Source organism: Mesocricetus auratus, unplaced genomic scaffold (assembly GCF_017639785.1).
Source record: "Mesocricetus auratus isolate SY011 unplaced genomic scaffold, BCM_Maur_2.0 Super-Scaffold_100004, whole genome shotgun sequence".
Classification (NCBI taxonomy): Eukaryota; Metazoa; Chordata; class Mammalia; order Rodentia; family Cricetidae; genus Mesocricetus; species Mesocricetus auratus.
In genome coordinates, this window is record NW_024429189.1 from 2,782,591 (window position 1) to 2,810,347 (window position 27,757).

General features: G+C 46.9%; 1 protein-coding gene across 3 annotated transcripts; it reads right to left on the reverse strand.

Moving 5' to 3' along the window:
* Positions 1 to 374: 374 nt before the first annotated feature.
* Positions 375 to 26,113, reverse strand: Ttf1 (transcription termination factor 1). Of its 3 annotated transcripts, XM_013124753.3 has the most exons (12): positions 26,037 to 26,113; positions 19,549 to 20,922; positions 18,258 to 18,484; positions 16,479 to 16,664; positions 15,289 to 15,367; positions 12,669 to 12,799; positions 11,684 to 11,918; positions 7,968 to 8,057; positions 6,875 to 6,940; positions 5,161 to 5,246; positions 3,876 to 4,053; positions 375 to 1,717 (listed from the first exon to the last, which is right to left on the reverse strand). In XM_013124753.3, exons 2-12 carry the CDS (start codon positions 20,913 to 20,915, stop codon positions 1,699 to 1,701), a joined length of 2,664 nt encoding a protein of 887 aa, XP_012980207.1. In that variant the 5' UTR covers positions 20,916 to 20,922; positions 26,037 to 26,113; the 3' UTR covers positions 375 to 1,698. The 3 variants fall into 3 exon arrangements, 2 of the variants coding, with proteins under 2 accessions (XP_012980207.1, XP_021091787.2); XM_021236128.2 differs by lacking the exon at positions 26,037 to 26,113 and having other exon boundaries at positions 18,258 to 18,479; positions 19,549 to 19,765; XR_001197427.3 differs by lacking the exons at positions 375 to 1,717; positions 3,876 to 4,053 and having other exon boundaries at positions 5,175 to 5,246; positions 11,691 to 11,918.
* Positions 26,114 to 27,757: the final 1,644 nt, after the last annotated feature.

Sequence of the window (27,757 nt, forward strand, 5' to 3'; positions counted from 1 at the left end):
GGTAAAGGAAAGATCTATGTAGCTTCCTTTGCAGTGGGTGGCAGTATTGGAGAAAGGCAAGGAAAAGGTTTGAAGAATCAAACATTTACAGAGCACACAAGCTTCCTGGGCAACATCACTGCTCTAGTCATGATCCACTCTATGGGTGGTTTCTTCTTCCTTTTTCTTTTTCTTTTTTTTTTTTGGTTTTTCAAGACAGGGTTTCTCTGAACTAGCTCTTGTAGACCAGGTTGGTCTCGAACTCACAGAGATCTGCCTGCCTCTGCCTCCCAAGTGCTGGGATTAAAGGCGTGTGCCACCAACGCCCGGCTGCGCTCTAGTTTGTGAACTGTGCAGTGTGCCACCGCCATGAGGTCATTCCACACACAACCGTATAAACAACCCATTTTATTTTTAAGTTTTACAAAATTGAGAAAATATATATTCCTTTGAAGTATTTCACAAAAATATACTTTTATGTCAATCATATCTATTATCATTTTCATTTACCATATAATATTTCATTCTAGGACCATACCATAGCTTAACATACTTCTTATTAAAGAATATTTGATTGTTTCTTTTTTCTCTATTACAAACATAGCATTGGTTTATACATTAATACTACTATTTCTGTAGGAATAAGTTAGTCCTGTCAGCTGAGACTAGAGTGTCTGAGGGACAGAGGAATTTAGGTAGAGAAGCATGTACTAAGACATCATTTACTCAATGTTTGTGTTTGAGACAGGGTTTTCTGTAGTCCAGGTGGGCTTAGAACCTGCTGTTTCACAAGGAACACCATGTGCCCCCACCTGAGTCCTGGATACGTGTGTGCATCACCAGGCTACTCAGTGTTATTTGCATGTCTATGCAAAGTGCTGGTGTACAGTGGCAAGCAAAAATCCCCCTATCTGTGTGCTTCCTTCTCCTGTGGCTGGTCTAGCCACCTTCTAATCTAACAGTGCCACAGAAAGGACATCTGAGAGCTGTAGGGGTCAATCAGTTGCTGAGGGGCACGTGTGGGAGCATGCTGTAATTTGCCACACTTTCCTTTCTCTGTGCTCCTCAGCACAGATGGGATAGAACTCTGAACACCTGGTGTCCAGACTCTTTTGCAGAAGTGTTCTGCTAAGGTTACACATGGACACATGTCTCTGCAGACAGATGTGCTGGTGGAGGGACACAGGCCACTGCAGGACAGCAGCAGCAGAGGACACCCTGGGGTATGGGGAGTAGCCGGTAGGACATGGGGAAACTGGGGTGGTCTGCAGGGCTACACAGCTTCTCTGCAGTGCTGCCTGCTCTCTGGGCAACGCACTCCTCCTGCTGGCTCCAGCATCTGCTTAACAATTTGTATGTGTGTATGCTTGAGACAAGGTGTCACTATGGAGCCCAGGTTGGCCTCTGCCAATCACCACAGTGCCCCACCATGCATAGATCTTGTAGAAATTTTTTTGTGACCTAACCCCTGGAGAAAGTTCTCTCTCTAGAACACCTACATTGGTTTTGCTTTCCTGATTGATGGAAGAGCCCCCCTTTCACCCTGTCCTGAGACTCCAGTGGGAGCTGTACCCCAGCCTGATACAACTCTTCCAAAACTAACAGCTAGAACACAGGTGTGCCGGAAGATATGGCCACCAGCAGTCCACCTAGAAGAGGAGATACACAGCAAGAAGTCCAAGGGAACAGAGAGAAATCCGAGGAGGAGGAGATCCATAGTCACGGCACACCAGGGGCACTGGAAAGAAAGGAGAGCGACATCTGTCAGGAAAGGACAGCAATTCTCATTTTTCTGGGCATAGCGTGCTCTCTGCAACAATGCTGGGTCAGGGGCTGCTTTGCTTTAATGGGGCCAGTGGCGTAACTGTTTTAATACAACGGTACAGAGGTATTCATTCAATCAGCTTACACTTCTCACAGACACACACACGAGGGGTCCTTGCAGGTGTCACACAGGGAAGCGAAACCTGGTACAGACTGACTTTTTCAACCTGGATCACACTTCGGGGAATCTAATGCCAGGCGGTTCATTTTTTTTTTAAAGATTTATTTATATTTATTATGTATACAGTGTTCTGCCTGCATGTGTGCCCACAGGCCAGAAGATGCACCAGATCTCATTACAGATGGTTGTGAGCCACCATGTGGTTGCTGGGAATTGAACGCAGGACCTCTGGAAGAACAGCCAGTGCTCTTAACCTCTGAGCCATCTCTCCAGCCTGCCAGGCAGTTCATTGTCAGTATATTTAAAACACAGCACAATTTGGGAAAAGGTTTCCAGACAACAATCAGTCCAATCAATTCAATTCTAGACATACTACAAAGAGACTCATTTACAAAGTACATGTGACATCCCCCTAAGGATGGGAAATGGTGTAGGGAGGGAAGAGTCTGGGATAATCATTCTGAGGAATTAGGGTGAGGTCTGCCTCCACAGACAGCAAAAAGGTCACCAGGTCATCAACAACCTCCACTATCAGTTTTCTGGATGAAATGCGGGATTTTATCTCCTCCATTGAGGAGGTAAGCCTGCATGATTAGCATTCCTAGTTCTCTTAGTGCTTCTCTGTAACTATAAGGACCTCAGTGGCCCAACACATAGACGTTAATGTGAATACTAAGACTTTAAGAGATGTGCACGTGTTTAGTATGTACATGAAGAAGACAGAGTGCAATCTTTGGTGTTGTTTCTCGGGTAAGCTCTTTTACTGGGCCCTGTGACTTGCTGATTAGTCTAAATTGGCCACCAGCCCTCAAGAGCCTTCTGTTCCCGTGCCCAAGCATAGGTGACAGGCATATGCCACCATGTCTGGGCTCAGCTTCTTATGTGAGTGCTGGGGATCCAACTCAGGTTCTTTTTTTTTCAAGACAGGGCTTCTCTGTATTGTTTTGGAGGCTGTCCTGGAACTCTCTCTGTAGACCATGCTGGCCTTGAACTCAGAGATCCGCATGCCTCTGCCTCTGCCTCCTGAATGCTGGGATTAAAGTCGTACGCCACCAACGCCTGGCTCCAACTCAGGTTCTTACACTTGTAAATAAGCACTCCACTGGCCAAGTTTTCTCCCCAAATTTATTATTTTTTCTTTTATGTGCATTGGTGTTTTGACTGTATGTGTCTGTGTGAGGGTGTTGGATCCTCTGAAACAGGAGGTACAGACAGTTGTCAGCTGCTATGTGGGTGTTGGGAACTGAACACTGCTCCTCTAGAAGAGTAGCCAGTGCTCTTAACTGCTGAGCCATCTCTCCAGCCCCTCCCTAGTTTGTTTTAATGCTTATTCATTCATCACAATGCGTTTTGATGTTCATCTACCTATCATACCCACCCCCCAAGGGTTTGTCTGTGTATACCTGGCTGTCCTGGAAATCACTCTGTAGACCAGGCCTGTAATGAACTCAGAGATCATCTGCCTCTGCCTCCTCAGTGCTGGGATTAAGGGCATGCACCATCACACCTGGCTCATTTTTACCAGACATTACGACTGAAGATCTTCCTGCCTGGGCAGATCTGGACCCCGCCCCCCAGGCTTACATGTTAAAGGCAAGGTCCCCAGGGCAGTGTCGGGGGGCACAGTGATTCCTCCTGGTAGTTCTTTAGGCAACTGGGGGCTGGGGAGCGGGGAGGCTTGAGAGGGACTGTGGGATCCCCTTATTCTCTTTTGCTTCCTGGCTATGAGGCAAATGACTTTGCTGTCACATGTTTTAACCGCAATGCACTGCCTCCATAGGCCCAGAGTAACAGCACCAGTGGGGCATGGACCGGAACTTCTAAAGAAAAAGCCAAAGTGAACTTCCTCTTTCTGAGGCAAGCCACTCAGGTGCTCAGCTACAGCAAAGGCTGACTGACTATGTGCACAAGCATGGCCGAACTAAAGGAATGGGAAAAGAACTGCACGCACCTGGGCTCCTCCGAGCCCTCCCCGTCGCTGTCATCATCACAATAGAAGATGTCTCTGAACAGGAAGTCTTGTTTGGGAGCTGAGGGCGTCTGGATCTGGCTCTTGTTTTTCTCCATCTTCTTTTCTAGCTTTTCCTTCAGCAGAGGCAGACTGGTCTCATATAAGTAGTCAATGATCTCTGCAGAAAAGGTCATTTTGGAATTATTTGTATAAGCCTCCAATTAAGGCCAAAGGACACAGGACCTTAACAATAATGCCCGGCACCATTGCCACATGTAAGATCCAATTTAGCTGGTGCAGTCCCTTATGCAATCTTAGAGAAAATCCTATGAGGTAGATATTATTCTATCCTTATTTATTTAGGCACAGGGTACTCTCTCTGGTGTACGTATGTGTACATGTCTCTGTGAGCACATGTGTACAGATATACATACATGTGCACACATGTGGAGGTAAGAGGCTGATGTCTCAATTGCTCTCTACCTCATTTCTTAAGGCAGGGTCCCACTGAACCTGTAAGCTATAGCTTTTAGCTTTGTAGATTTGGCAAGAGTGGCCAGTCAGGGAGCGCTAGGATCCTCTGGTCTCTGTGTCTCCAGAACTGGAATTATAGGTGTGCACTGCCACTGCCCAGCTTCATATGTGCTTGCTGGTGATTTAAGCCCAGGTGAACAAAAGGCTGTGTAGTAAACACTTTACTGAGATAATCCCCAACTCCCTCTGATCCATCCTTCCAATGAGGAAACTGAGACCCGAAGGCATTAACAAAGTTGCTGAAGTCATGGACTCAACAAGGAGGTGAGCTGGGCAGTAATGTCTGCAAAATATATTAGAACACTCTTCAGGGAAGTGTCCTGCCCTGTGGCTCAGGCACAACACTGTTGTGAGGCAGCAGACTGCCTGAAGAGGAGGGGGGAAACTCAGGAACCTCCCTTTATTTTATTTTATCATTATTTTTTGAGACAGGGTCTCATGTGGCCCACGTAACCTTGCTGTGTAGCAGAGGCTGGCCTCCAACTCGCAGAGACTCCCTGGCCTCTGCTTCCCTATTGCTAGGATCACCACACTAGGACAACACCATACTCTTTTTTTTTTTTTTGTTTTTTGAGACAGGGTTTCTCTGTGGCTTTGGAGGTTGTCCTGGAACTCGCTTGGTAGACCAGGCTGGTCTCGAACTCACAGAGATCCGCCTACCTCTGCCTCCCAAGTGCTGGGATTAAAGGCGTATGCCACCAACGCCCGGCAACACCATACTCTTAACTAGACAAGGATTTGTAATACTGACCTGGAAAAGTCTTTTTCTGCCAAAAAGGAACACAGGCAGCTTTCAGCTTATAAAATTTTGCCTGAACAAAAGGTGGAGGGACATCCCTTTAGAAAGGAAAAGTGGGGGAAAAAAGTGAAAATGTCATCAGTTCTCTTTTTGTGAGAGTTTCATGCATTCCACACTGGTCTAGAGCGCACTGTATAGTCAAGGATGACTCCCGATCGATCCTCTTGCCTTCACCCCAATGCTGGCATTACAGGGGTGCAGCACACCTGAGTTTATGTGGTGCTGGGGACAGAACCCAGGGCTTTGGGTGTGCCAAGCAGCACTAGGCCAGCTGAGCTGCACCTCAGCTCCTCTCCACACAGGGTCATTCTGCATGTGACTACTTTTGGGCACACTACTAGCTCAGTGGGTTCTTCTGTATGTAACTAGTTCCATGCACACTGAGAGTTGATTCTGCAGAATGTACTTCTAGAAACAGAATTACTGATTTCCAAATGGAATTACTTAAAGGGACTTTTCAAATGCTGAAGGCTACAAAGCAGATATAACTTCCTAAAAAAGACACCATCAGAGGAGGCGGACAAAGCAGTGCAGTTAGGCGGTGAGATGCGACCACTTTCTGAAGAGCAGGGTAAGGTGTATGAGGTCCATCTGTTCTTTATCTGTCTAAACTTCTGGTAAAGCGTTAAAAACTACTAGGCATTGCTGATAAAGCAGTGTGGAGGAAAAAGAGCTTATTAGAAAAGAATTCTCAAGAAGCTGAAAAACAAACTCAAAGAGAAACAGAAGAACAGCAGAGAAGGGGCAGAAGGAGGAGGACCATCAACGTCAAGGCTGCTTGAGATAGGTGGTCAGACCATGTGAGACAGAGATTGAGAGAAGGTTGAGTGAAAGAGAAAAATGGATAGAGGGATAGATGGATGGGTGGATGGATAGAGGGATGGATGATGGGTGGATGGATACAGGGATAGATGGATGGGTGGATGGATAGAGGGATGGATGATGGGTGGATGCAGGTGAGAACTACCAGGGAATGTAAAACTTGGCAGCCAGGTAACACCATTCATTCCATTGCTGCTGGATGTGGTACTGCTAGCTCTCCAGTTCTTGGAGTTGAAGGCAGGAAGAGGGCGAGTTTGAAACCAGTCTGGCAACACAGCAAAAGCAAAGCCAGGTGAAGCCCACGGCTCAGAGATGCTCTAGTGTGAGCTGGTGGTGTGTGGGGAGGCTGAGGGTTGAAGCCAGTGTCTTCCTCTATCTCTATACATCTTATCTTCTGCAGCCTGGAGCTCAGGGCATCCCCGTCCCAGCACCCTGTCCAGCTCTGACATGAGGTGAGACTGGATGGGAATCCTTGTGCTCAGTGGCAAGCACTTTATAGACTGAGTTATCTCTCCACCCACCTCTCTGCACTCATACAAGATTCCACACACAACATGAACTTTAGGCCTGTGGAAATGTGATAGGCAGTCGGTATTAAAGTCATCTCTTGGTGCTTGCCATAAAGCCTGATAATCTGAGTCTAGTCTCCACAACCCACGTGCTGACAGGAGAGAACTGAGTGTCAACGAGTCTTCTGATCGTCATGTGTGCACCATACACATGCACACTCATACACATGCACACTCATACACATGCACACTCATACATACACACACAATAAAGAAAAAATATTTTTAAAACTTTCTACCACTGAATAAGCTTAATGTTCAGTAAACAGTCTTACCCTATGGCACTAGCAAGATCTTCCCAATCTATTTCATTAGCATCATTCACGTTTAATTCATACAACCTGTAAGAAAAAAAAATTCAAGTAAAGTCCACCTCCACAGACTCACAAACTACCAAGAGCTGAAAGGCCAAGGGCTCCCATCTTATTCCAGTGCCCCCAAGTACACTGTCCAGTCTAGCCCAAGGTTATTGAAGGTCAGAGAGTAAGCTATGGAGATGAGCTGAAAAGCATCTCTCCACTCAACAGCCTCTCAGGAACTGTACACTGTTCTCAAGCCTACTACTCAAGACACTGTTAGCATCATATGTGCACTACTCATGCACAGTAATTCTCAGTGCCATGGTGGAGGGCGGGGCATCAGCCCCATTCTACAGTTAAGTAAACGGAGCTGAGGGCCTGGGCCACCGACTCAATTTGTCATGACTACCTAAGGTGAGACCCAGAACCCCAGTTCTGCTTGACCTGAGAAATCTCCTCAGATCTGCTACTCTGTCTCTCTTGCAGAATGAAGGGTGAGGTAAAGGCAGCCTGGGTAACACAGGAAGCATGGCGGAGGGCTGGGACAAAGAAGCTGGACAGGATGGCCACAACCAAGGGCCTCTGCTGCTCTTGCTACTACTCCAACATAAGCCTACACCTGCCAGACTCACCAGTGTCATAGTCTCATGCCTCCACTTCCCTTGGGACTACTGTGTTGAGGACTCTGCATAGACAAGAAACTCAGGACAAAACCAAGCAACGGTTGCACCAACTGTGTCACTGCAGTGTTACCAGGGCTGTCTAACTTTCCCGTCATCAATTCCCAATGGACAGGAACAGCACACTCATAAGAACAGCTCTACAGACTGAGCTAACAACCTTAACTGTGTACTCAGTATGGCCACCATGCATTGTCCCTCATACTTCCATGAATACTAGGAAACAGGTAACTTCTCTTTATCAGCCTCATTCAGAACTCGTCAACAAGCTCAGAAAGGCAGGCCACACACCCTCTGTGACACATGGGGGAGGTGAGTGCAAGCCACGGCATCCTGAGCTCTGGATTAACAATGTGTGGTTTATACAACACCCACTCCTATTTCAGTACCTTTCTATAAGGGTGATTTTGGCCTGCAGAGCATTGACCCCACGATACACGAATCCACCATGGGTCATCCTTTTGGTGAGAATTTCTGTCCTGTTAAGAAAAAGAATGTAGTTTACTTTTAGTTTAAAAGGAAAAGTTCCTATATTTTTAGTATAGAGAGCAAAAGGCCTTATACACACAGATAAACACTGGAGAAGCCAGGGAAGTTAAACCCACAGCTCACATCTTCAACAGAATGCGGTGCTGGCTGCTCTTCTAGGGATGGTGTTCTTTTACAACCTGGTGATCCTTTGCTGTGCGATGAGACAGGCTCTGCCTTAACTTCCAGAATTTATGTTTTTACTTATCCAAGACTTTTTTTTTTTTTTTTTGGTTTTATGAGACAGGGTTTCTCTGTATTGTTTTGGAGGCTGTCGATCCAGCCTGGCCTCAAACTCACAGCGATCCGCCTGCCTCTGCCTCCCGAGTGCTGGGATTAAAGGTGTGAGCCACCAACGCCCGGCCCCCCCTAAATCTTGAGCACTGCTTTTAGGCCATAAACCCTACTCTTGAGTGAGGTCGCTCGTGCTTTCCAACATCCTAAGTGAGTTCCATGTTATCTTAGGGCCAGTCCAGTCCCAAACACACAGGCGTTATGTTTACCTCAGTCAAGCTCCCTAGACCCTAAATCTTGGCCACTATCTCTGGGTCAACAGCACCCATTCTTGTGAAAGAAGCCAGAAGTACTTTGTAAGGAATCTCAGTGTAAACCTGTTTTATATTGCTGTTCACTTGGGGACAGAGTTAATTTTTATCTGAATACTTCTGTGCTCAAATGTTATTAAAGTAAGATGATCTGGGCCAGACTCTTTTTTTTTTTTTAAAGATTTATTTATTTATTGTGAATACAACATCCTGCCTCCATGTATGCTTGCACACCAGAAGAGGGCACCAGATCTCATTATGGATGGTTGTAAACCACCATGTGGTTGCTGGGAATTGAACTCAGGACCTCTGGAAGAGCAGTCCATGCTCTTAACTTCTGAGCCATCTCTCCAGCCCTGGGCCAGACTCTTAAGACCGGGCTCAGTGTCAGTTAAAATAAAGTCGGGCTGAGCTGAGCTTCATTCTTTTCTCTTAGTGGATCATTTTTTCCCCTTCCTTCTGTAAAGTCTGCAGGGGAATCACTATATCTTTAGCATATCAACTGCTCCATTCACTGGGCAGGAGTAAATAAATGGACAGAATGGCCATGACCGTTTAGTGTAGATAATGGGAAAGAGAGGGTCTATTTTGTGGTATGAAATCTGTATAAGGGGATTTTTTTTCAAATGATGAATGACAATTTTTGGTTTTATGCATAAAACCAGTTCTATAAAGGTGAAACACTTCAATTGTGAAGCACAGTATACTTATTTTATTTTATTTTTTTGGTTTTTCGAGACAGGGTTTCTCTGTGGCTTTGGAGGCTGTCCTGGAACTCACTTTGTAGACCAGGCTGGCCTCGAACTCACAGAGATCCGCCTGCCTCTGCCTCCCGAGTGCTGGGATTAAAGGCGTGCGCCACCAACGCCCGGTGCACAGTATACTTATGAATAGTGTTTTCTCAATGCAGCAGCTGGCTTAACTGCAGTACAATGGAGTCCACATCAAGTGTAAGTTACACAGGCCAGGGCTGGACGGTGAGCTCTCATCACCTCCATGTCTTCTCTTCAGTCCTTTGCTGAGTCACTGGCTGTATTTTGTGATATCATATTAGTGGAAATAAGACTTTTTGAGACCCAATTAACCATGGATTAATCAGAACCTTCCAAACTACTGGTGTTGAAGGAAGTGCAGCTTCTACAGCAGGGAACCGAGAAGAGGACATCTGTGTTGTAAGCTTTGCAGCAGGGGGAACACTGGAGAGAACCCACTTCAGCTAAAACAGGGTTTGTAGAGTTAGTGGGCCTGGTATGGGTCAACTATGCTAGTAACAGAGCCAACATTAAGCCTGGAACTGTTATTCCTCCCATAGAGTAGATGACTTTCATTGTAAAGATACTGTTAAACAATATCCATCATGTGGCTCTGGAAATTTTGTGAGTGTGTGCGCCTGAGTATGTGGAGGCCGGAGGTTAACACTGGCTGTGCTCCTCTAGTGCTCTTCATTTTATTTCTGTCACAGGGCTGCTACTCAACCTGGAACTCACTGGCAGTGGCAGTGCTACCAACGAGCTCCAGGGATCATCGGTCTCCAGCCCTCACCCCGTACCAGTGTTGGGGTTACAGCACTTGGCTTTTACATGGTGCTGGGACCCTGAACTCAGGTTCTAATGCTTTACCCACTGGGACATCTCCTCAGTCCCATAAAGGAGGTGTTTGAGAGAAAAGGAATAAGCCTATTCACATGTGCCGAACAAAACTATTCAAATGCTCTTTTTTTTTTTAGACAGTTTCTCTAGGTAGCCCTGTCTGTCTGTCCTGGAACTCACTCACAGAGATCTGCCTGTCTCTGCCTCCAGAGTACTAGGATTACAGGTGTGTGCACTATTACCACCCAGTTACAAATGTTCTTTGTGGTTGTTTATAAATAGGTGGCTATAGGGGGCTGGAGGGATGGCTCAGAGGTTAAGAGCACTGGCTGCTGCTCCTCTTGAAGTCCTGAGTTCAATTCCCAGCAACCATATGTTGGCTCATAGTCATCGGTAATGAGATCTGGCGCCCTCTTCTGGCATGCAGAACACTATATGTAATGAATAAATTTATATATACATATAAAAAAAGTACTGACTGCCGTTCCAGAGGACATGAGTTCGGTTCCCAGCACTCACATGGTTGCTCACAACTGTCTGTAACTCCAGTTCTTTTTTTTTTTAAGATTTATTTATTTATTACATATACACCAGACTGAATTGTAGATGGTTGTCAGCCACCATGTGGTTGCTGGGAATTGAACTCAAGACCTCTGGAAGAGCAGTCAGTGCTCTTAACCTCTGAGCCATCTCTCCAGCCCTGTAACTCCAGTTCTAAGGGAACAACACCCTTATCTGTCTCTGCTAACACCTACATAAATAGGTGGCTACTAGGGCTGGAGAGATGACTCAGTGGTTAAGAGCACTGGCTGCTCTTCCAGAGGTCCTGAGTTCAATTCCCAGCAACCACATAGTGGCTCACAACCATCTGTAATGAGATCTGGTGCCCTCTTATGGCCTGCAGGCAGACATGCAGAGAGACTCTTTAAAAAAAATTGTTATTTCATAGAAAGATATAGTCAAGAGTTACAACAAGTGGCAGTGCATGCCTTTAATTCCAGCACTCTGGATGTAGAGGCAGGCAGATCTCTGTGAATTTGAGGACAGCCTGGTCTGCAGAGTGAGTTCCAGGGCAGTCAAGGCTGTTACACAGAGAAACCCCATCTCAAAACACCAAAATCCAAACAACAACAAAAAGAGACACAAGTCCATCTCAGTCTACTGCTCAGGCTAGCTCCAAATGTGAGATCCTCCTGCCTCAACCTCCTGAGTACTGGATTCACAAGTGTACACCACAAAGCCTGTCTTTAAGTTCTATATGAGGAAGAACTAAACCCCTGCACAGAAGTTGTTCCACACCTGCATGCTGTGAATCAAGGCACATTTAGGCGCTGACTGAAGCAGGTGCAGCAGGGGCTGGAGCACTCTTGACACCGTGTTGTGCACAGCGTTCCGCAGGGCAGAAGAGGAGAGCCCACCAGAGGACAGGGAGCCCTCACTTACCACTTACTTTTGCACTGCATCCAGTTTCTGGTCTCCACTTTCGCTTCCACTTCCACCCACGATATGCCCTTGTACAGTTTTTCCCGAACAATCGACAGGCGACCTTCAGGGTCTTCCTGGAGTCTAGAATCCAGTTCTCTTAACTCTTGGGGAGACATTTTCTTTAGGATCACATCCTCCACAGCCTTGATTAGTCTCTGGGTTTCTGTCTTACTCCAAGCACCGTGGTTTCTATCTGCAGACATAAAAGGATGATTTCGTAGCTGTTTATCTATTTGCTTTTAAGCACGTTAAAAAGATGCTGGCCGGGCTTGGTGGTGCACACCTTTAATCCCAACACTTGGGAGAGACAGGCTAATCTCTGTGATTCTGAGGGCAGCCTGGTCTACAGAGTGAGTTCCAAGACAGCCAGGGTTACACAGAGAAACTGTCTCGAAAAACTGCCCCCACCCACTCAATAAATAGATAAGATAAACTTTGATAAATCAGGCCCTTTCCAAAAAACAGTGGGCAAATGCTCAATCAAAGCTACCTAAAACAACTGACAACAGTTCCTTTTGTTTTTTTGAGACAAGGTCTCTCCATGTAGCTCTGGCTGTCCTGGAACTCATTATGTAGACTAGGCTGGCCTCAAACTTACAAAGATCAGCCTGCCCCTGACTCTCAAGTACTGGGATTAAAGGGTGTACCACCCTACCTGGTTTAAGCTCCAACATTCTGGGGCAAAGTGATTGACTGCATTATCTCCCTCCCAGAGGCTCCACCTGGCCAGTTTCTGGAGGACCAGCAGAACCAGATGGATTCATGCTCCTGTGTATGGGACTGACGCAGGTCTGTGGGCCCAGCTAATAAAAGCTACAGTTTCACTGAGCACGTGAAGAAGCCAAACGAGCTAACATTAGAGAACATGCATAAGAACGGGCCCACAGACACCTCTGCACACTCGCGCAGTCATTGGCTTAGTTCACAGAGACACGCCACTTACGACCACCAATCTGAGAGAACTTCAGGGCCACAGAGAGGCTGCTTCGGGCCACCATTGCCCCGATCTTTTTCCAGTCATTTCCATGGAGGGAATGGTATGCCTTCAGCTTCTTAGTATCTTCTTCATTGTACCTGAGAAGGCAAATGGCTGTTTAATGACGTCCAAGACTAGAAAGGGCACCTCATGGCACTTCTTTGGAAAAGGCAGCACTGACAGGAAGCCATGCTCCTCCTTCCAATGACTGGAGTCCCTCACTGCCTGTGTCGGCATTCTAGCAGTGGTCATGTCCTCAGACACGGCTGGCCAGAGCCAGAGGCTTGACTCTCTCAGAGGCCACAGCAAGCCACCTGAGCCTGTCCTTGCCCCAGAGCCTCCGTGCTGGCTTGGATATGGCTCTCGCCACCCACCGGTGGCCACCTGGAGGGTGCCCTGCAGGGAGCACTGCACTGGCCAGCTGGCCGAGGCCCCTCGGAGCTTTCCCTGCACTGTCCTAGGCCTGCCATTTGTACCTATGGACCCCTGGACCACACTACTTCCTCTAGACCAGTGCTGACTGCTGTCAACCAAAACATCATGGAAGCCACCCAGCTATGCTTCACTTCCCCACAAGGAAGAATTCACTTCACGTAGTATTAGTAAGGTTAACATGGGAACAAGTTTCCCATTCTGGGAAGCACAAGGCCCAGGCTCCACCTAAATGCATGACACAACACCTCCAGGAGTCAGTGTCAGAAGGCACTCATGACTTCCATTCGAAACCCAGCACAGTATCTGCTCTCACCACACGTGGCAATATGGGTTAATTCTTTGTGGCCAGTGGCCGTACAGGAGATGGCAAAGCTGGGAGGCAAGGCCCACGAGGAAGGGGCCTTGTCGCCTGGCTGTCTGGGAACTCACAGAGATCCACCTGCCTCTGCCTCCAGAGTGCTGGGATTAAAGGCATGTGCCACCATGCCCAGCAGATTTCTAAATCTTAACCCAAGGTGGGGGTGGAGAGAGCAGTGGTTTATGTCAGACAAGGGTCTGGTAGAACAGTGACAACCTCTGACTTGGAACTTCTCTAGCACAGTAGTGTTCCAGTGTCTGCAGAAACTGCACTCACAAACAGGGACTATGGAAAACACAAGACATTAAGACTTATGGGAGGTGGGCTGCACCGCCACTCAGTGGTAAAAGGATAGACTCACAACCAAAAGGACAAGAATTGTGGGTAAGCTGGGCATGCCTTTAATCCCAGCACTCGGGAGGCAGAGGCAGGCGAGTCCAAGCCTGGTCTACAGAGCAAGTTCCAGGACAGGCTCCAAAAAATACAGAAAAACCCTGTCTCGAAAAAACCAAAAAAAAAAAAAGAACTGTGGGTAAAGGCTGGACAGATAGCACTTACTATTCTTCTGTTCTTTCTTTCTTTTTTTTTTTTTGGTTTTTCGAGACAGGGTTTCTCTGTGGCTTTGGAGGCTGTCCTGGAACTCGCTTGGTAGTCCAGGCTGGTCTCGAACTCACAGAGATCCGCCTGCCTCTGCCTCCCGAGTGCTGGGATTAAAGGTGTGCGCCACCAACGCCCGGCTCTTTTTCTTTCTTTCTTTCTTTCTTTCTTTCTTTCTTTCTTTCTTTCTTTCTTTCTTTCTTCCTTCCTTCCTTCCTTCCTTCCTTCCTTCCTTCCTTTCTTTCTTTTGAGACAAGATCTCTCTTTGTAGCCCTGGTTGTCCTGGAATTTGCTACGTAGACCAGGATGGCCTTGAACTCAGAGATCCTCCGCTCCTGCCTCTGCTTCCCAACTGCTGGGATTAAATGTGTGCTACACTTACTGCTCTTGTAGAGATCCCAGGTTCAGAACCCAGCACCCACATGGTGGCTCACAACAGTCCGAAACCCCAGTTATAGGTGATCTGACACTTCCTCTGACCTATGCAGATTCCTGCCTGTATGTGGTACACACACATACATACAAAATACATATTTTTAGATTAAAAAATTGTGGGTGAGAGTATAAGTATACAGTGGGCAATGGGAATGGGAGAGAGGGATGCAACAGGCTGACTCGGTAGGTACCATGCTCCCCAAGTCAGAATGAATGCCTCAGTTCAAATCCCTCACTTAAAAAAGCATGCACACAAAAGAAAAATGAAGTGTAATTAAAAACTAATGTAGAATGTTGGACACATTCCAAAAATGGAAGTTGGGGACTTTATTTGGGAAAGAGAGGAGAGTATGAACCACGTGAGCATTCTGCACGCACCACAGAACTGCACCATGTGGTCTAACCTGCATCTGCAGACATTTACAGGAAACCCAACTGAATGCGCCAAGGCACAGAGACCACCACCGTGAGAGAAGCTCCAGCACTTGGAGTTTACTATGTAGCAGAGAGCAGAGCAAACAGAAGCCAGGTTAGAGGCAGGAGATGCCCAGGGCTGAAGCCAGGCACAAAGAAAAAGAGGACACTGAGTAGAGAAGATTCTAGAGGGCTTATTCGGTAAGTGGGAATGGAAATGAATCTTCAAGGCATATATTTAACCAATCCCCAGCTAAGTTTCAATGCAGAGATCTTTGTGATCTTCACCACAGCTGTGGATTCTTGACATCAGGATCCATTCTGGCCCAAGTGGTAAGATTTTCTTACCTGCCTTTGTAATTATTCACATCAAATATCTTCTTTGCACGATAGTACACAAGCTTCCAGGGCCGAGCGATGCCTTTCCCTATAGATAGTTAGAAGACAGAGTCAGAGCTGGGTGGTAGTGGCTCACGCCTTTGATTCCAGCACTTGGGGAGGCAGAGACAGGTGGATGTCTATGAGTTCGAAGCCAGTATGGTCTATAGAGTGAGTTCCAAGACAGCCATCAAAACTACAGAGAAACCCTGTTTTGAAAAACAAAGCAAAACAAAACAAAACAAAATAAGATCCACTCAAGACCCTCACTGGATTGCCATTTCAGCATGACTTTAGAGCAGCACTAGAGAGGACCAGCCCTCTCCCCAGCCAAGCCTTTCCCATCTCCCTCTCTCCAGGGGCCATCATCCTCCCTCCCTGTGTATAGTTCAGAACTATATGAAAGCTGGTATGAAATTACCAGCTTCAGATTCAAAAAAGGTTCTTTCATGAGGAACCTGATGCCACTTATTGATCTTTTTTCTTTTAATGTATTTTTTTGCCAGACATGGTGGCTTAATCCCAGCACTGGGGAGGCATAGGCTGGTGGATCTCTGAATTTGAGGCCATCCTAGTCTACAGAGTGAGTTACAGGACAGCTAGGGCTACACAGAGAAACCCTTTCTTGAAACGATGAAGAAATAAAAATAAAATAAACAAACAATATTTCAAATTAATTTGTTGAGAATTTCATACACTATATTTTGATCATATTCACCCCCAACTCCCTTTCCCTAAGTCCTCTAAGATCCACCTCCTCCTCTCTTTGCCCCCAACTGTGTGTAATCTTCTTTGCTTTTAACAGCCTGGTCTCAAATTCGTGCTGTCCATAAACTTCTGGGTGTGGAGCCGCTCTCGAAGGACTTATTGACCTTCTAACTTTCTCAGCAATACCCACCAGGAGGGATCTAGCTCAAAGCATGGTACTTAGAAGACCACGACAAGAAACTGAAGTCATAATTACTGCCAAGTAGACAAGGTAGACGATCACTTACTTTTCCATTAAATCCATAGAAGCACTAGTTTGAGAGACACAGACACACTGTAAATTCCATGGGATTCATAATAAGTATTCATCACCACGGAGAGACACACAGACTCACACCCTACTGAGGCAGTGTGGGAAGGCCAAGGTTGCTTGAGTTTGTTCCTCCACTTACCAATGTGCAGTCTGAATGCATGCTTCCGTTTTAAGTTGGTGATCAGAGACTTTTCCTCTGGATATCGGTCTGTGTACAGTAGCTTGTCTGCACTCTCAATTCCAGTAAGGGACAGGAATTCTTGCACATTTTTCTCTATTTGTTCATTTTCTTTAGCAGAAAATTTGCCAAATCTAATAGCAACACCTAGGGTAGGGGGGAGTGAGGAGAGAAAGTGAGTACTATCAATAATGAATAAAACAAACCTACCACATTCGTTTCTTTTCTATGGTGTGGTGTAGGGTGTGTATGTGCAGAGACATGTTTGGTGATTATCGGTCAACCTCACTCAGCTGTTGAGCCTTAGATCCACCTTTTTTTAGTGGTAGGTTCTCCTGTTGACTAAGTAGGCCAGGCTGGCCCACCAGCAAGCCCCAACGATCTTTCTGTCTCTGCCTCCCCACTGTTAGGGTTACAAGCACACACCACCATGGTCAGCTTTTTTACATGGATTCTGGGACCTGGATTCAGGTCATCAATCATGTTTGCCCAACAAGCACTTTATTGAGTGAGCATCTCCAGAGCCTAAATGGAAACCTACTATACTCAAAATACCAGGGCCAGCAGGACCAGCCTGCTGGGAGCAGCCCACTGGTATCTTTAGCACTGAGTGGCTCCCCAGTCCCCATTATCAAGTCTGGTCTAAGGTATAGTTCTTCTCCCCACGTCCAAACATCTTTTCCCACAGTGACTTGCTTACTTCCTTTATATTGAAGAATATAAAAGAAGCCCCACCCCCACCCCCACAGCACATGCCACTGAACTCCCTGAAAGTGCTGTTCCAAGGACTAGCAGGAGCCTGCTGAATCAACACAAGCGTCAGGGCTAGGGCTGACGAAACGTAATACAGTTTACAGTGAACTCCTGATCAATCGTGTGAATAGGGCATTGTTCTTTCTTTTTGCAGACCTGGAGACTCAGAGTTTTTACCTGTCTGGTTTTAGATGTTTTGTGTTGTGACAGGGGTCTCATGTAGCTCAGGCAAGTCTCAAACTCCCTATGCAGCTATGAATGGGCTTGAATTTCTGATTCTCCTGCTCTCACCTCCTGAGTGCTGGGATTACAGACATGCACCAGCACATTCAATTTATGTGGATGCTGGGAATCAAACCTAGTACTAGGTGCATGCTAGGCAAGCACTCTACCAACTGAGCTATTAACTTCAGCCCTGGTTTTAGGTTTATTATACATACATACATACATACAACAAAATAAATAAGTAGCCTAGTCATTTACATGTGTAGCCAGGCATGGTGATTCACATCTGCTAATTCCAGCACTTGGGAAGCTGAGGCAGGAGGACTGAGTTTGAGCTGAGCCTGGACTACCTCATGATTCAACACAGAATACACAAAGGGGACACCAAGACACTTCTCTGTAACTGTGTCCACATGAGGTTCTTAGGTATGTGTGCTTAGCCTCTTGGTTTCTACTCTCTTCAACCACCTTGGCTCCCAAAGTCAGAAGCATAGTGCACACCTGTGTGAAAGAGTCCTCATGCCACACACTCTCATGCATAATAAATGCATGCAATGAAGAAACTTTCTTTTTTCGAGATAGGGTTTCTCTGTGTCCTGAAACTCACTCTGTGGACCAGGTTGGCCTGTAACTCACAGAGATCCACCTGCCTCTGCTTCCTGAGTACTGGGATTAAAGGCTAACGCCACCACTGCTTGGACCCATCAATCCAAGTTACTCACAAAAGCAGCTGCTGCCTGCTCTGCGCATTGCAAAGCTTACCTTGTGCCTTAAATTCTCTGAAGCGCCCCAGATCATCCCGATACATGCGTCTGATTGTGGTGGCTGCCCTTTCCTGAATATCAGGAATGAACTCTTGGAGCTGCTTCACTGCAGAGCCCAAGTCCACATCCGATTCATCAGAATCTCTCCCATCTTCAGAAACATATCTTGTTGCGGAATTGCTGGCTGATTCCAAACTGCTTTCTTCTTCACGGGTAGATTCTACCCTAAGGGAGAAACTGGGTTACCACCGGTCATCTTTTCAGACTGCACCTTGGAGTCATTCAGTCCCTCCAACAGTTTTTGCAAACCTGGTTACATTATATGGGTACATATGGACAGAAGGGAACTCCATTTCACCACTTTTTGTTATGTGCTGCTTCTCACCCTGGGTCCTAATAAGTAAAGCCCTCTTTATCTCTACTGAGGATCAGATACTTCTCCCAGCCCTTACAATTAACTTAGTTAACTCAGTGTTCAGGGTTATCCAACTGTGGCTGTTCCTGCTGCACGGGCTATGGGCCTTATTTCCTCCTTAGTTTTTTAAGTACCCATCTCAATTGCTTTCGCCAGTTCTTGACCAGATGTCAGAATCTGTCTGCTCTTAGTATGTTCAGGCATCAGTGTGTCTGTCAGACTGGGGACTAAACCATCTTGTTTACCTGTTAGCAAGTTAGTGACTTTCATAGAGCCAAGGAAAGCTAGAGCTACAGCCCTAGCATGTTCTTGCCTCGTGACCAGTGCTCTGACAATGTTCCCAGTTAAGACAGTACAAAGGACAATGTGAATGGCCCACACCTGTTATCATTACCACTCCATGTGGCATTTAACAATACTCCCATTTAACTCATGGGAAACTATTCTAAGTCAGACTACCAAACAAACACGAAAGTTACTGAATGAAAATGGGAAGAGAAAATCTGTCCCCAGTCTAGAATGTATAGGTGGGGAAAACTCCCTCCATCAGTCCACTAGACAGGGTACTTGCATACCATTAGAGTAACAGTAGCTACATTCCTTGTGTGAGATTCAATGCAAGAGATTCAAGGTTTTGCTGCTTTGCAGCATCCTCAACACACTCCCAGACAAGCTACATGGCTTGGGAATCTTAAAATGGCTCAAATGTACAGCATTAGGTAGAACAGACCTTGGTGAAAATCTAACTTAACTACCTTCTTTTACACATGTATAGATTTAGCTATCTGCTGAGACGGCTCAGTTAAATGTACACATTACTATGATTTCTGCCATTTCATATGCACACAGAAGATACACCCTATCCCCAGCTCACCCCTGCATCCCTTCTGCAGGCTTCTCGCTGGAACACGCCTGGGTTTCTGCCTTCCTTGGTCTGCAGTCCACATTCTCTTCCCTCAAAGCATCAGCGCCTTCTAATGAATCCACGAGGGCATTCTCAGCACAGCTGTCCAGCCGCGTGGCGCTGTCACTGGAGGTAGCAATAGCAACAGACGCACACTTCCCTTTCTTAGACTTTTTCCTGATACTTTCGGATCCTTTGACCCTCTCACCATCTCCAGTCCCAAACTCTCCTCCAGGGTGTACACTATCAAGACTCTCAGGCGTGGCCCCCGATTCCTGGTTCCTGGACACTTTTTCCTTGGACACTCTTTTATGAGACACCGATAGTTCTGGGCTTCTGCCTTCTAGATGCACAGAAGACAAGGAATCTGAGTGGGGCAGGGTGATGCTCTCAGGCTGGCTTCCCTGTACTGCATTCCAGGATGCAACTCTCTTCGGATGCTTTTGATTCTTTTTGCTCTGACCATCACTGGGTAGCTCTTGACAGTCGTGTTTCTGGTTCTCTGCTTTGTCCGCTTCTGCTGACTTCTGTCCCTGGCTTACATCTACATAGACAATATCCACATCTTTCCTAGAACTCTCTAGCAGGTTCTCCACGTTTTCTTTATTTACAAGGATGATCCCTGTTTCCATATCCACTTCCCAAGCACAACTTTTCTTTTTCTTTTTATGGGTAGAAGTGGTCTTTTTGGCTTTATGGAAGGTTTCTGAATTTTTCAGAAGGGAAGAAGTAAGTTGCTGGGGCTCCTTCCTTTTCTTCCTCTTAGTTATGTGAGAATGCTCACTCTCCAAGCTCTCATGGGCTGGTGTCTGGGACTCCTTCCTCTTGGCTATGTGAGGCTGCTTACCCTCTGAGCTCTCAGGGGCCGGTGTCTGGGACTGCTTCCTCTTCTTTTTCCTCTTGGTTATGTGAGGCTGCTCACCCTCTGAGCTCTCAGGGGCCGGTGTCTGGGACTCCTTCCTCCTCTTTTTCTTCTTGGCTATGAGAGGCTGCTCACTCTCTGAGCTCTCAGGAGCCGGTGTCTGGGACTTCTTCCTCTTCTTCCCCAGCTTGGACATCCAAGGATGCTCATTCTCCAAGCTCTCAGGGACTGGTGTCTGGGACTCCTTCCTCCTCTTCTTCCTCTTGGGTATGTGAGGCTGCTCACTCTCTGAGCTCTCAGAGGCTGGTGTCTGGGACTCTTTCCTCCTCTTCCTCAGCTTGGATACCCAAAGATGTTTACTCTCTAAGTTCTCAGGGGATTGTGTCTGGGGTCTTTCCTCAGACACAGAGGACTGTTTCTTTTTCTTGTAAAAAACTGCAGTGTGAGTTTTAGATCTCCTGGTGTTTCGTTCCATCGTATTCCTTTAGAAAAATGTGACAAAAATGGTTTATTTTGGCATTTTAAATGTAAGTTTGGATGCAGGGGTGATATAGCACAGTCAAACGAAGCTGTATGACAAATGACAAGTCTGTAGTCTTGACTATAAATTTTATATTATTCAAAATATATAGGAAGCTCACTGTGATCAGCTTTGCCTTTATGATACACATTCAAGAAAGCACACATACACACAACCCCCAACCCCCAGCTCACAGGCAGTAACACCCTAGACCACACGCCACTCACAGACTCATCTTCTGTGTATATGCACTTGTTATGGTTCTCTCAACACGCCCTTCCTTTCCTGGCTCTCCCTGGGATCTCTGCTGCCTCCTACTCTCCTGGCTGCTACTGCTGATCCCTTGCCTGTCTGTGAGTTTGGCTAGAAGACTGCTTTGCTTTATCTTGGTTCTGGATTTTTTTGAGACAAGGTTTTGCTATGTTGGCCCCCACAATTGGGGCAGTCCATCCATTTCTGTCTCTTCAGTCCTAGGACTACAGGCAGGATCACAGCACCAGCTGGAAGGTGACTCCTTTAAGAAAGCTTCCTCTTACATCAAGCTGACCAGGAAGCCTCTTTCCTGGCTAGCTCTCACAGTACCAGAGGTGCTATGTGGTTGCTGAGTGGAAGATCACCACAACCACACCCAGCTATGAGCCCTGTGAATGACAATGAGAGGCATGGCAAGTTGTGGGGGGCAACAGTGGCATGAATGTTTTGAGGGTAGCAAACTGCTTTCTAGGTGGTTTTAAGGCCTGCTTGGTACTGAAATCTGGCCAAGAGTCCATGGTTAGAGAGCTCACAGGCCCCAAGGGTGAATCTACTACTATTTTTTTGTTTGTTTTCCTTTTGGTTTTTCTGTGTAGTCTTGACTGTCCCGGAACTCACAGATATCCGCCTGCCTCTGCCTCCTGTATTCTGGGATTAATGGCGTGCACCACCACCACCCGGCAGTGAATCTACCACTATCATTCTGCTAAGCAGACATAGCATCAAACTACCTCTACGTTTGTACCTCTCTACCCATACATCAATCTCTCAGCTCATCAGAGAAGTTCTTTTGTGCTGTGGACAGCAGTTAACGCAGAAATTCACAACCAGTCAAGCTACAGAGAATAAAGCCGGGCTGCAGTGGTGCACACAGGTGATCTTGCATTGAGCCCACCTGGTCTGCAAAGTGAAATCCAGGATAGCCAGGACTACACAGGGAGACCCGTTCGGAAAAACCAAACAAAACAACACATACCAACAAAAAGGTGCAGAGAATAAGTGCTAGTGGAGTAACGGGACACCTGTATCTCTTGCTAGTGGAGTAACGGGACACCTGTATCTCTTGCTAGTGGAGTAACGGGACACCTGTATCTCTTGCTAGTGGAGTAACGGGACATCTGTATCTCTTGCTAGTGGAGTAATGGGACACCTATATCTCTTGCCCACCCTTTCAGAAAAGGGGAAAGACCCCGAGAGCCTAGGCTGAGGAGAACCAGAGGGAAACAGCGTCTTCTGGACTGACATGACTGCACTCACAACTCACAGCAGCTGTGTATAGCTGCCTATACAAGATCAAGCCGGTCAACATTCAAACACTGAGGGGGAGGAGCTAGCGAGCTCCCACTCCGAACTGAGGTGACACGGACTTCTGGGGAAGAGAGAGGCCGTTTTCTCTAAGGGTGTGGTCCCTGGTAGGCTGGCATGGCTCCAGTAGATGGCCCCACACCCAGAGTATATGGTAGCACAAACTCGACTGGATGGGTTATTTTTTAAAAAGAAAACAAAGGCTATGAAATTGGGAGGGAGTGGGGGTGGATCTAGGCGCTGGGGAAGTAGTGGGGATGAATATGATCAAACTGAATTTCTCAAAGAATTACAACATTTTCAAGGAAGTATTATACTGAAGGCTGGGCAGTGGTGGAGCATACCCTTAGTCCTAGAGCTCGGGAGGCAGAGGCAGGCGGATCCCTGAGAGTGCAAAGCCAGCCTGGTCTACAGAGTGAGTTCAGGACAGCTAAGGCTACACAGAGAAACCCTGTCTTGAAAAAAAAAAGTATTTTAAAAAAAAGCTTCCTTTCCTCATTATTTCACAGCAATCTGTGCTTCTTTCGTAGCACTTGTAATTATAGAAATTAGCAATGAGCCACTCTGTCATTCAACACCTAAGTCCTCTGCTAGTACACAGATCCCACACAGGGAGGCAGTTTGTGTCTTGCTCCCTCTATTTCTACTACCTCAAAGCCATGACCCAGCCCACCATTAGAGTGAAGTGAGCTTTGTGCTGGCATCACTAAGCATCCACAGACCTAATGCAGAGCCACTAGCCTTTAACAAAGAGGATGGATGTGCCTTGTTAGTAACCAGCAAAACAAGGAAACTCCACAGTATTTAAGCGCCAAATTTTGTGTTAATACAGACATACAGGGTATACGAATTTTGGAATAAATATACTAATGGGGTAGAGATGTAGTTCCACTGGTAAAGTGTTTACCCAGCACACACCAAGTCCTGGCTTCAATCCCTAGCATTTCATAAATCTCTATAGTAGCACGTAGTGTAACCCAGCACTGAGAAGTAGAGGCAGTAGGGTCAGAAGTTCAAGGTCCTTCTCAGACACACAGTAAGTTTGAGGACAGCCTGGGATACTGAGACCCTGCCTCAGACCCTCCTCTCCTCTCTAGTGCATAAAGAGTCACATACATGGGCTGGAGAGATGGCTCATCAATTAAGAGCACTGGCTGTCCTTCCAGAGGAAGTTCAAATCAGTACCCACATGGCAGCTCACAGCTGTCTTTAACTCCAGTGTCAAGGGATATGACACCCTCACACCAATGCACAATAAAACAAAGTTAAAATTTAAAAAAAAAGGATTATATACATGCATTTTATATTCTTCTTCTCAATATGAATTACTTCTGCGCTCAAATATTTAGAATTTATCTTTGATGGCTAGGTAACATACTTAGATGGTTCAAAATAGTGTACTTTTTTCTTTTCTTTTTTTGAGACAGGGTCTCTCTATATGGCCCTGAGTATCCTGAACTCACTTTGTAGACTAGACTGGCCTTGAACTCAGAGATCTGCCTGCCTCTGTCTCCAGAATGCTAGTATTAAAGGTGTGTGCCAGTACACCCAGCCTAAAACTGTGTGCTCATATTGTAGGGGAAAAGGAACAGCCAAAGAAACACACTTTGGCCCTGCAACCAGAACCAAAGAAATGCACCCTGACGCTAAACCTGTGCAAAAAACTAACCAACCCCTAAGCAGGAGATCTAGCCAATCTTAAGCTCAGGGATTGAAATCTGACCAATCCTCACCCTGGAAAAAACATCCTCTTAGAATCCCTATATAAAACCTGTGCCTGCTCCACTTTTGGCTGTTCAGGCTGCCTGGCTGTCCTATGCCACCCTGGCAGAGGGAAGCCACTCTCCTGGATTCTTTCCTCCCAATAAATCTCTTGAATGAGGTTTGGGTGAGACCTTTCCATGGAGCAGAGACGACCCTGGGCGGAGGGGAGGGGAGTACGCAGAGCAGGACTGTAAGTTTTCACTGGGGAAACCTTCCCCGGTGAAGTGAAGTTGTTACATCTGCTCTCATGGGGACTGAAGCTGAACTGTAACAACTTCGACAGGGAAGCCCTCTCCTGCTGGAGCAGAGCTGATAACTGAAGCAGGGCTGTAAGCTGCTATGCTTACTGTGACCTGTGGTATTGCCTGGCTCCCGAATGCCAGAATATCTTTCCATCCAAGCTATAACACTCAGTATTCTTTGGCTCCCTAGGGCCAGAATATCTTTCCATCCAAGATGTAACACTCAGTATTCTTTGGCTCCTGAGTGCCATAATCCACCCCTGTCCATCCCTTCTGAGCTGTCAAAATGCCTACACTTATTTCTCATTATCTCCACGTTCTGACCTGTAGCTTGTTTTTACTAGCAGACTCTAGATTTCTCTCTCTGCAATAAGCGTGTAGTCCTGTTTCTCCTACCGCCCAAGATAGGGTTTCCTCTGTGAAGACCAGGCTGCACTCGAACTCACAGAGATCTGCCTGCCTCTGCCTCCCAAGTCCTAGGATTAAAGGTGTGCTCCACCACTGCAGCAACCTTTCCTACAGAAGGCACCTCATTTATCCTGGGTAGTAAATGGCAGCTGTAAGGTCTGTGTTCTGGAGAGAGAAGGTGCCAAGAAAAACCAGTTTAATTCTCACATACAAGGCAGGTCCTCTGCTTTAGACCTTCCTCTCCAAGGTCACCCAGCTGGGGAAGTGCCACCTAGAGACGCAGGGGGCCCTTTCAGAGACTTTTGGAGGGCTCAGCTGACACACAGTAGGAGTGCACAAATGCTATTCAGGGTTTAGCAGACAGTCTTACATGTAATCACTGTAGCCTCAGCACCTCACAAATTATCTGGTTCTGCACAGTAATTTATTTATTTATTTATTTATTTATTTATTTATTTTGGTGTGAGTTAATGCTTTCTCTTTGGCTGCTCTCGTTATTCTTCGGATAAAATAACATCCTTCCAGACCCCCAGGGCCTTCTGTTGCTCATGACGTGATCTAGCCCATGCCTCGCATTTCTGCCTTGGTTTCAGGCCCCCAGGGCAATCCTCTGTCCTTGGAAGGCACTATGCTCAGATTTCCTCCTCGGGACCACGCGACGCCTCAATGCCCGGTGATCGGCCTCAGTGTGCCAGCCACTTTATCAAGGTGCCTTCACTGACTCCTAGCTGGGTTCCACGCTCCTTTCTGCGCACAGACTCCCCGGGCCACCTTCCCGAGGCGCACTATCCAGAGCCGAGACGTGCTCCGTCTCATCTAACGAGCGGAAATGAACTAATCCCCACTTCCGGGCCCGCGCGCACTACTCTCACCACCCGTGGACTGGGACTGACCCTGCTCTGACCCGGGGCAGCGACCCGAGGGCCAGGCTGCAAAGATCGCGCAGGCCGCCGCATGGGTCCCGGGTCCCCCATCCCCCGGGCGGCGAGGAACGGCCAGATCCGCCTCAGGCCGCGGCCCCGCACAAGACGAGGCCGTAGGGCCGCCACCCGCCACATTCGCAAACCAGAAGCTCAAACAACGAAAGAAAGTTCATCCAACCTACCCGGCGACAACGTAGCCCCAAGTCTTCCAACCCGGAAGTATTGTGGAAGCGGAAGTACTGTAATGACTTCCGGCCCGCTCCGCATCCGGCTGCCATAGTAACATGGTTGCATACAAGGATTGAACGCATGCGTAGTTGCCTGTCTATGAGGGAAAGCATTGAAGTTGGGCCCCTCTAATTAAGCGGCCGGGCAAATCCCGGCCCCCAGAAGCAGAGGCTGGTATATGTGAGTTCGAAGCAAGCCTGATCTACATAGTGAGTTTGAGGCCAGATTACATAGTGAGACCCTGTTGCAAAAAAAATTAAAAAACTAAGCCAAACCAAACCCCGAAAAACTTAGCTTATAAGAAAAAGCAAAGCCGGGCATTGGTGGGGCACGCCTTTAATCCCAGCACTTGGGAGGCAGAAGCAGGCGGATCTCTGTGAGTTCGAGGCCAGCCTGGTCTACAGAGCGAGTTCCAGGACAGCCTCCAAAGCTACAGAGAAACCCTGTCTCGAAAAACAAAACAAAACAAAAAAGAGAGAAAGAAAAAAAGAAAGAAAGAAAAAGCGAATCGGGTGTGTGGGGAACAGAGAGCCAAGCAGTGGTGGAGCTTGCCTTTAATCCCAGCGCTTAGGAGGCAGAGGATCTCTGTGAGTTCCTACCAGGTACGTATAGTGCTGGGAACTGATCTCAGGGCCGGACAAGCACTTTAACAGTGGAGCTACACACCAGCCTAAAAGCTGTAAGTTTTCTCATTTACTCTCTCTCTGTGTAACAACTCTGGCTGACCTTGAACTCAAGAGATCCGCCTGCCTCTGCAGCCCAGAGTGCTAGGATTAAAGACGTGTACCACCACCGCCATCGGACTTTCATTTACTCTTAAAACTGCCCTATGTTGTAGTTAAAATTATTGGGCATTACCATCTTGTAATGAGAAAACTGAGGCTTTTTTGTAAGTTGACAAGATGACTTACTTGGACCGGGGTTCCAATCTATGCTTTCTCCCTCTACTATTCTACTTTTCTCTAAACTGCTGTGACTTCCTCTGTGAGAGCTGCTAAACGCCTTTGTTTTAAAGGGCTGGGGAGATAGTTTAGTGGTTAAGAACACTTACTGATTGTACAGAGGACCCAAGTTCACTTCCCATTACCGTGGTAGCTTATAGGTGTCCATAACTCCAGTTCCAGGGGATCCAACACCCTCTTCTGACCTCAGGCACCAGGCACACACATGGTACACATATATATCACATGCAGACACAACATTGATACTCATAAATCCTTTAAAAATGCACAATGTAGCTGGATGGTGGTGGCACACGCCTTTAATTCCAGCACTCAGGAGGCAGATCAAGTCTTTGTTGAGCCTTGCCTAGGCAGCTGAATGTTTGTGTTGTCTGCTTTGATAATTGACGGTGTCCACTGTAAAGCCTTGAAGTTCAGATTGGTTGTCCATGCAGCTTGCTCCATGGCAAACTCAGGGCCTCGTGGAAGTGGATATTTTCACATGTAATGAAGATGCTGAGGGTGGACCGATGAACTTACAAAAGACTGATACTGGCAGTGAGCTTAGACTTCAGGTTAGTGGTTCCAAACCATCCAGGAAGCTGGAGAGGTGGCTCAGAGGTTAAGAGCATTGGCTGCTCTTCCAGAGAACCCAGTTTTGATTCTCAGTACCCAAAGACTGCTCAAAACTGTCCAAAACTCCAGTTCCAGGGCATCTGGTGCCCTCTTCTGGC

What these genes read in the sequence shown, in the direction of transcription:
- Ttf1 (XM_013124753.3), bottom strand. Translation starts at nt 20,915, where the DNA reads ATGGAACGAAACACCAGGAGATCTAAAACTCACACTGCAGTTTTTTAC. An exon ending in ATGCAGTGCAAAAGTAAGTG is followed by an intron (nt 8,058 to 11,683) that starts GTAAGTGAGGGC and finishes TTTTCTTAACAG; the next exon opens with GACAGAAATTCTCACCAAAA. An exon ending in AAAATCACCCTTATAGAAAG is followed by an intron (nt 6,941 to 7,967) that starts GTACTGAAATAG and finishes TTTTTCTTACAG; the next exon opens with GTTGTATGAATTAAACGTGA.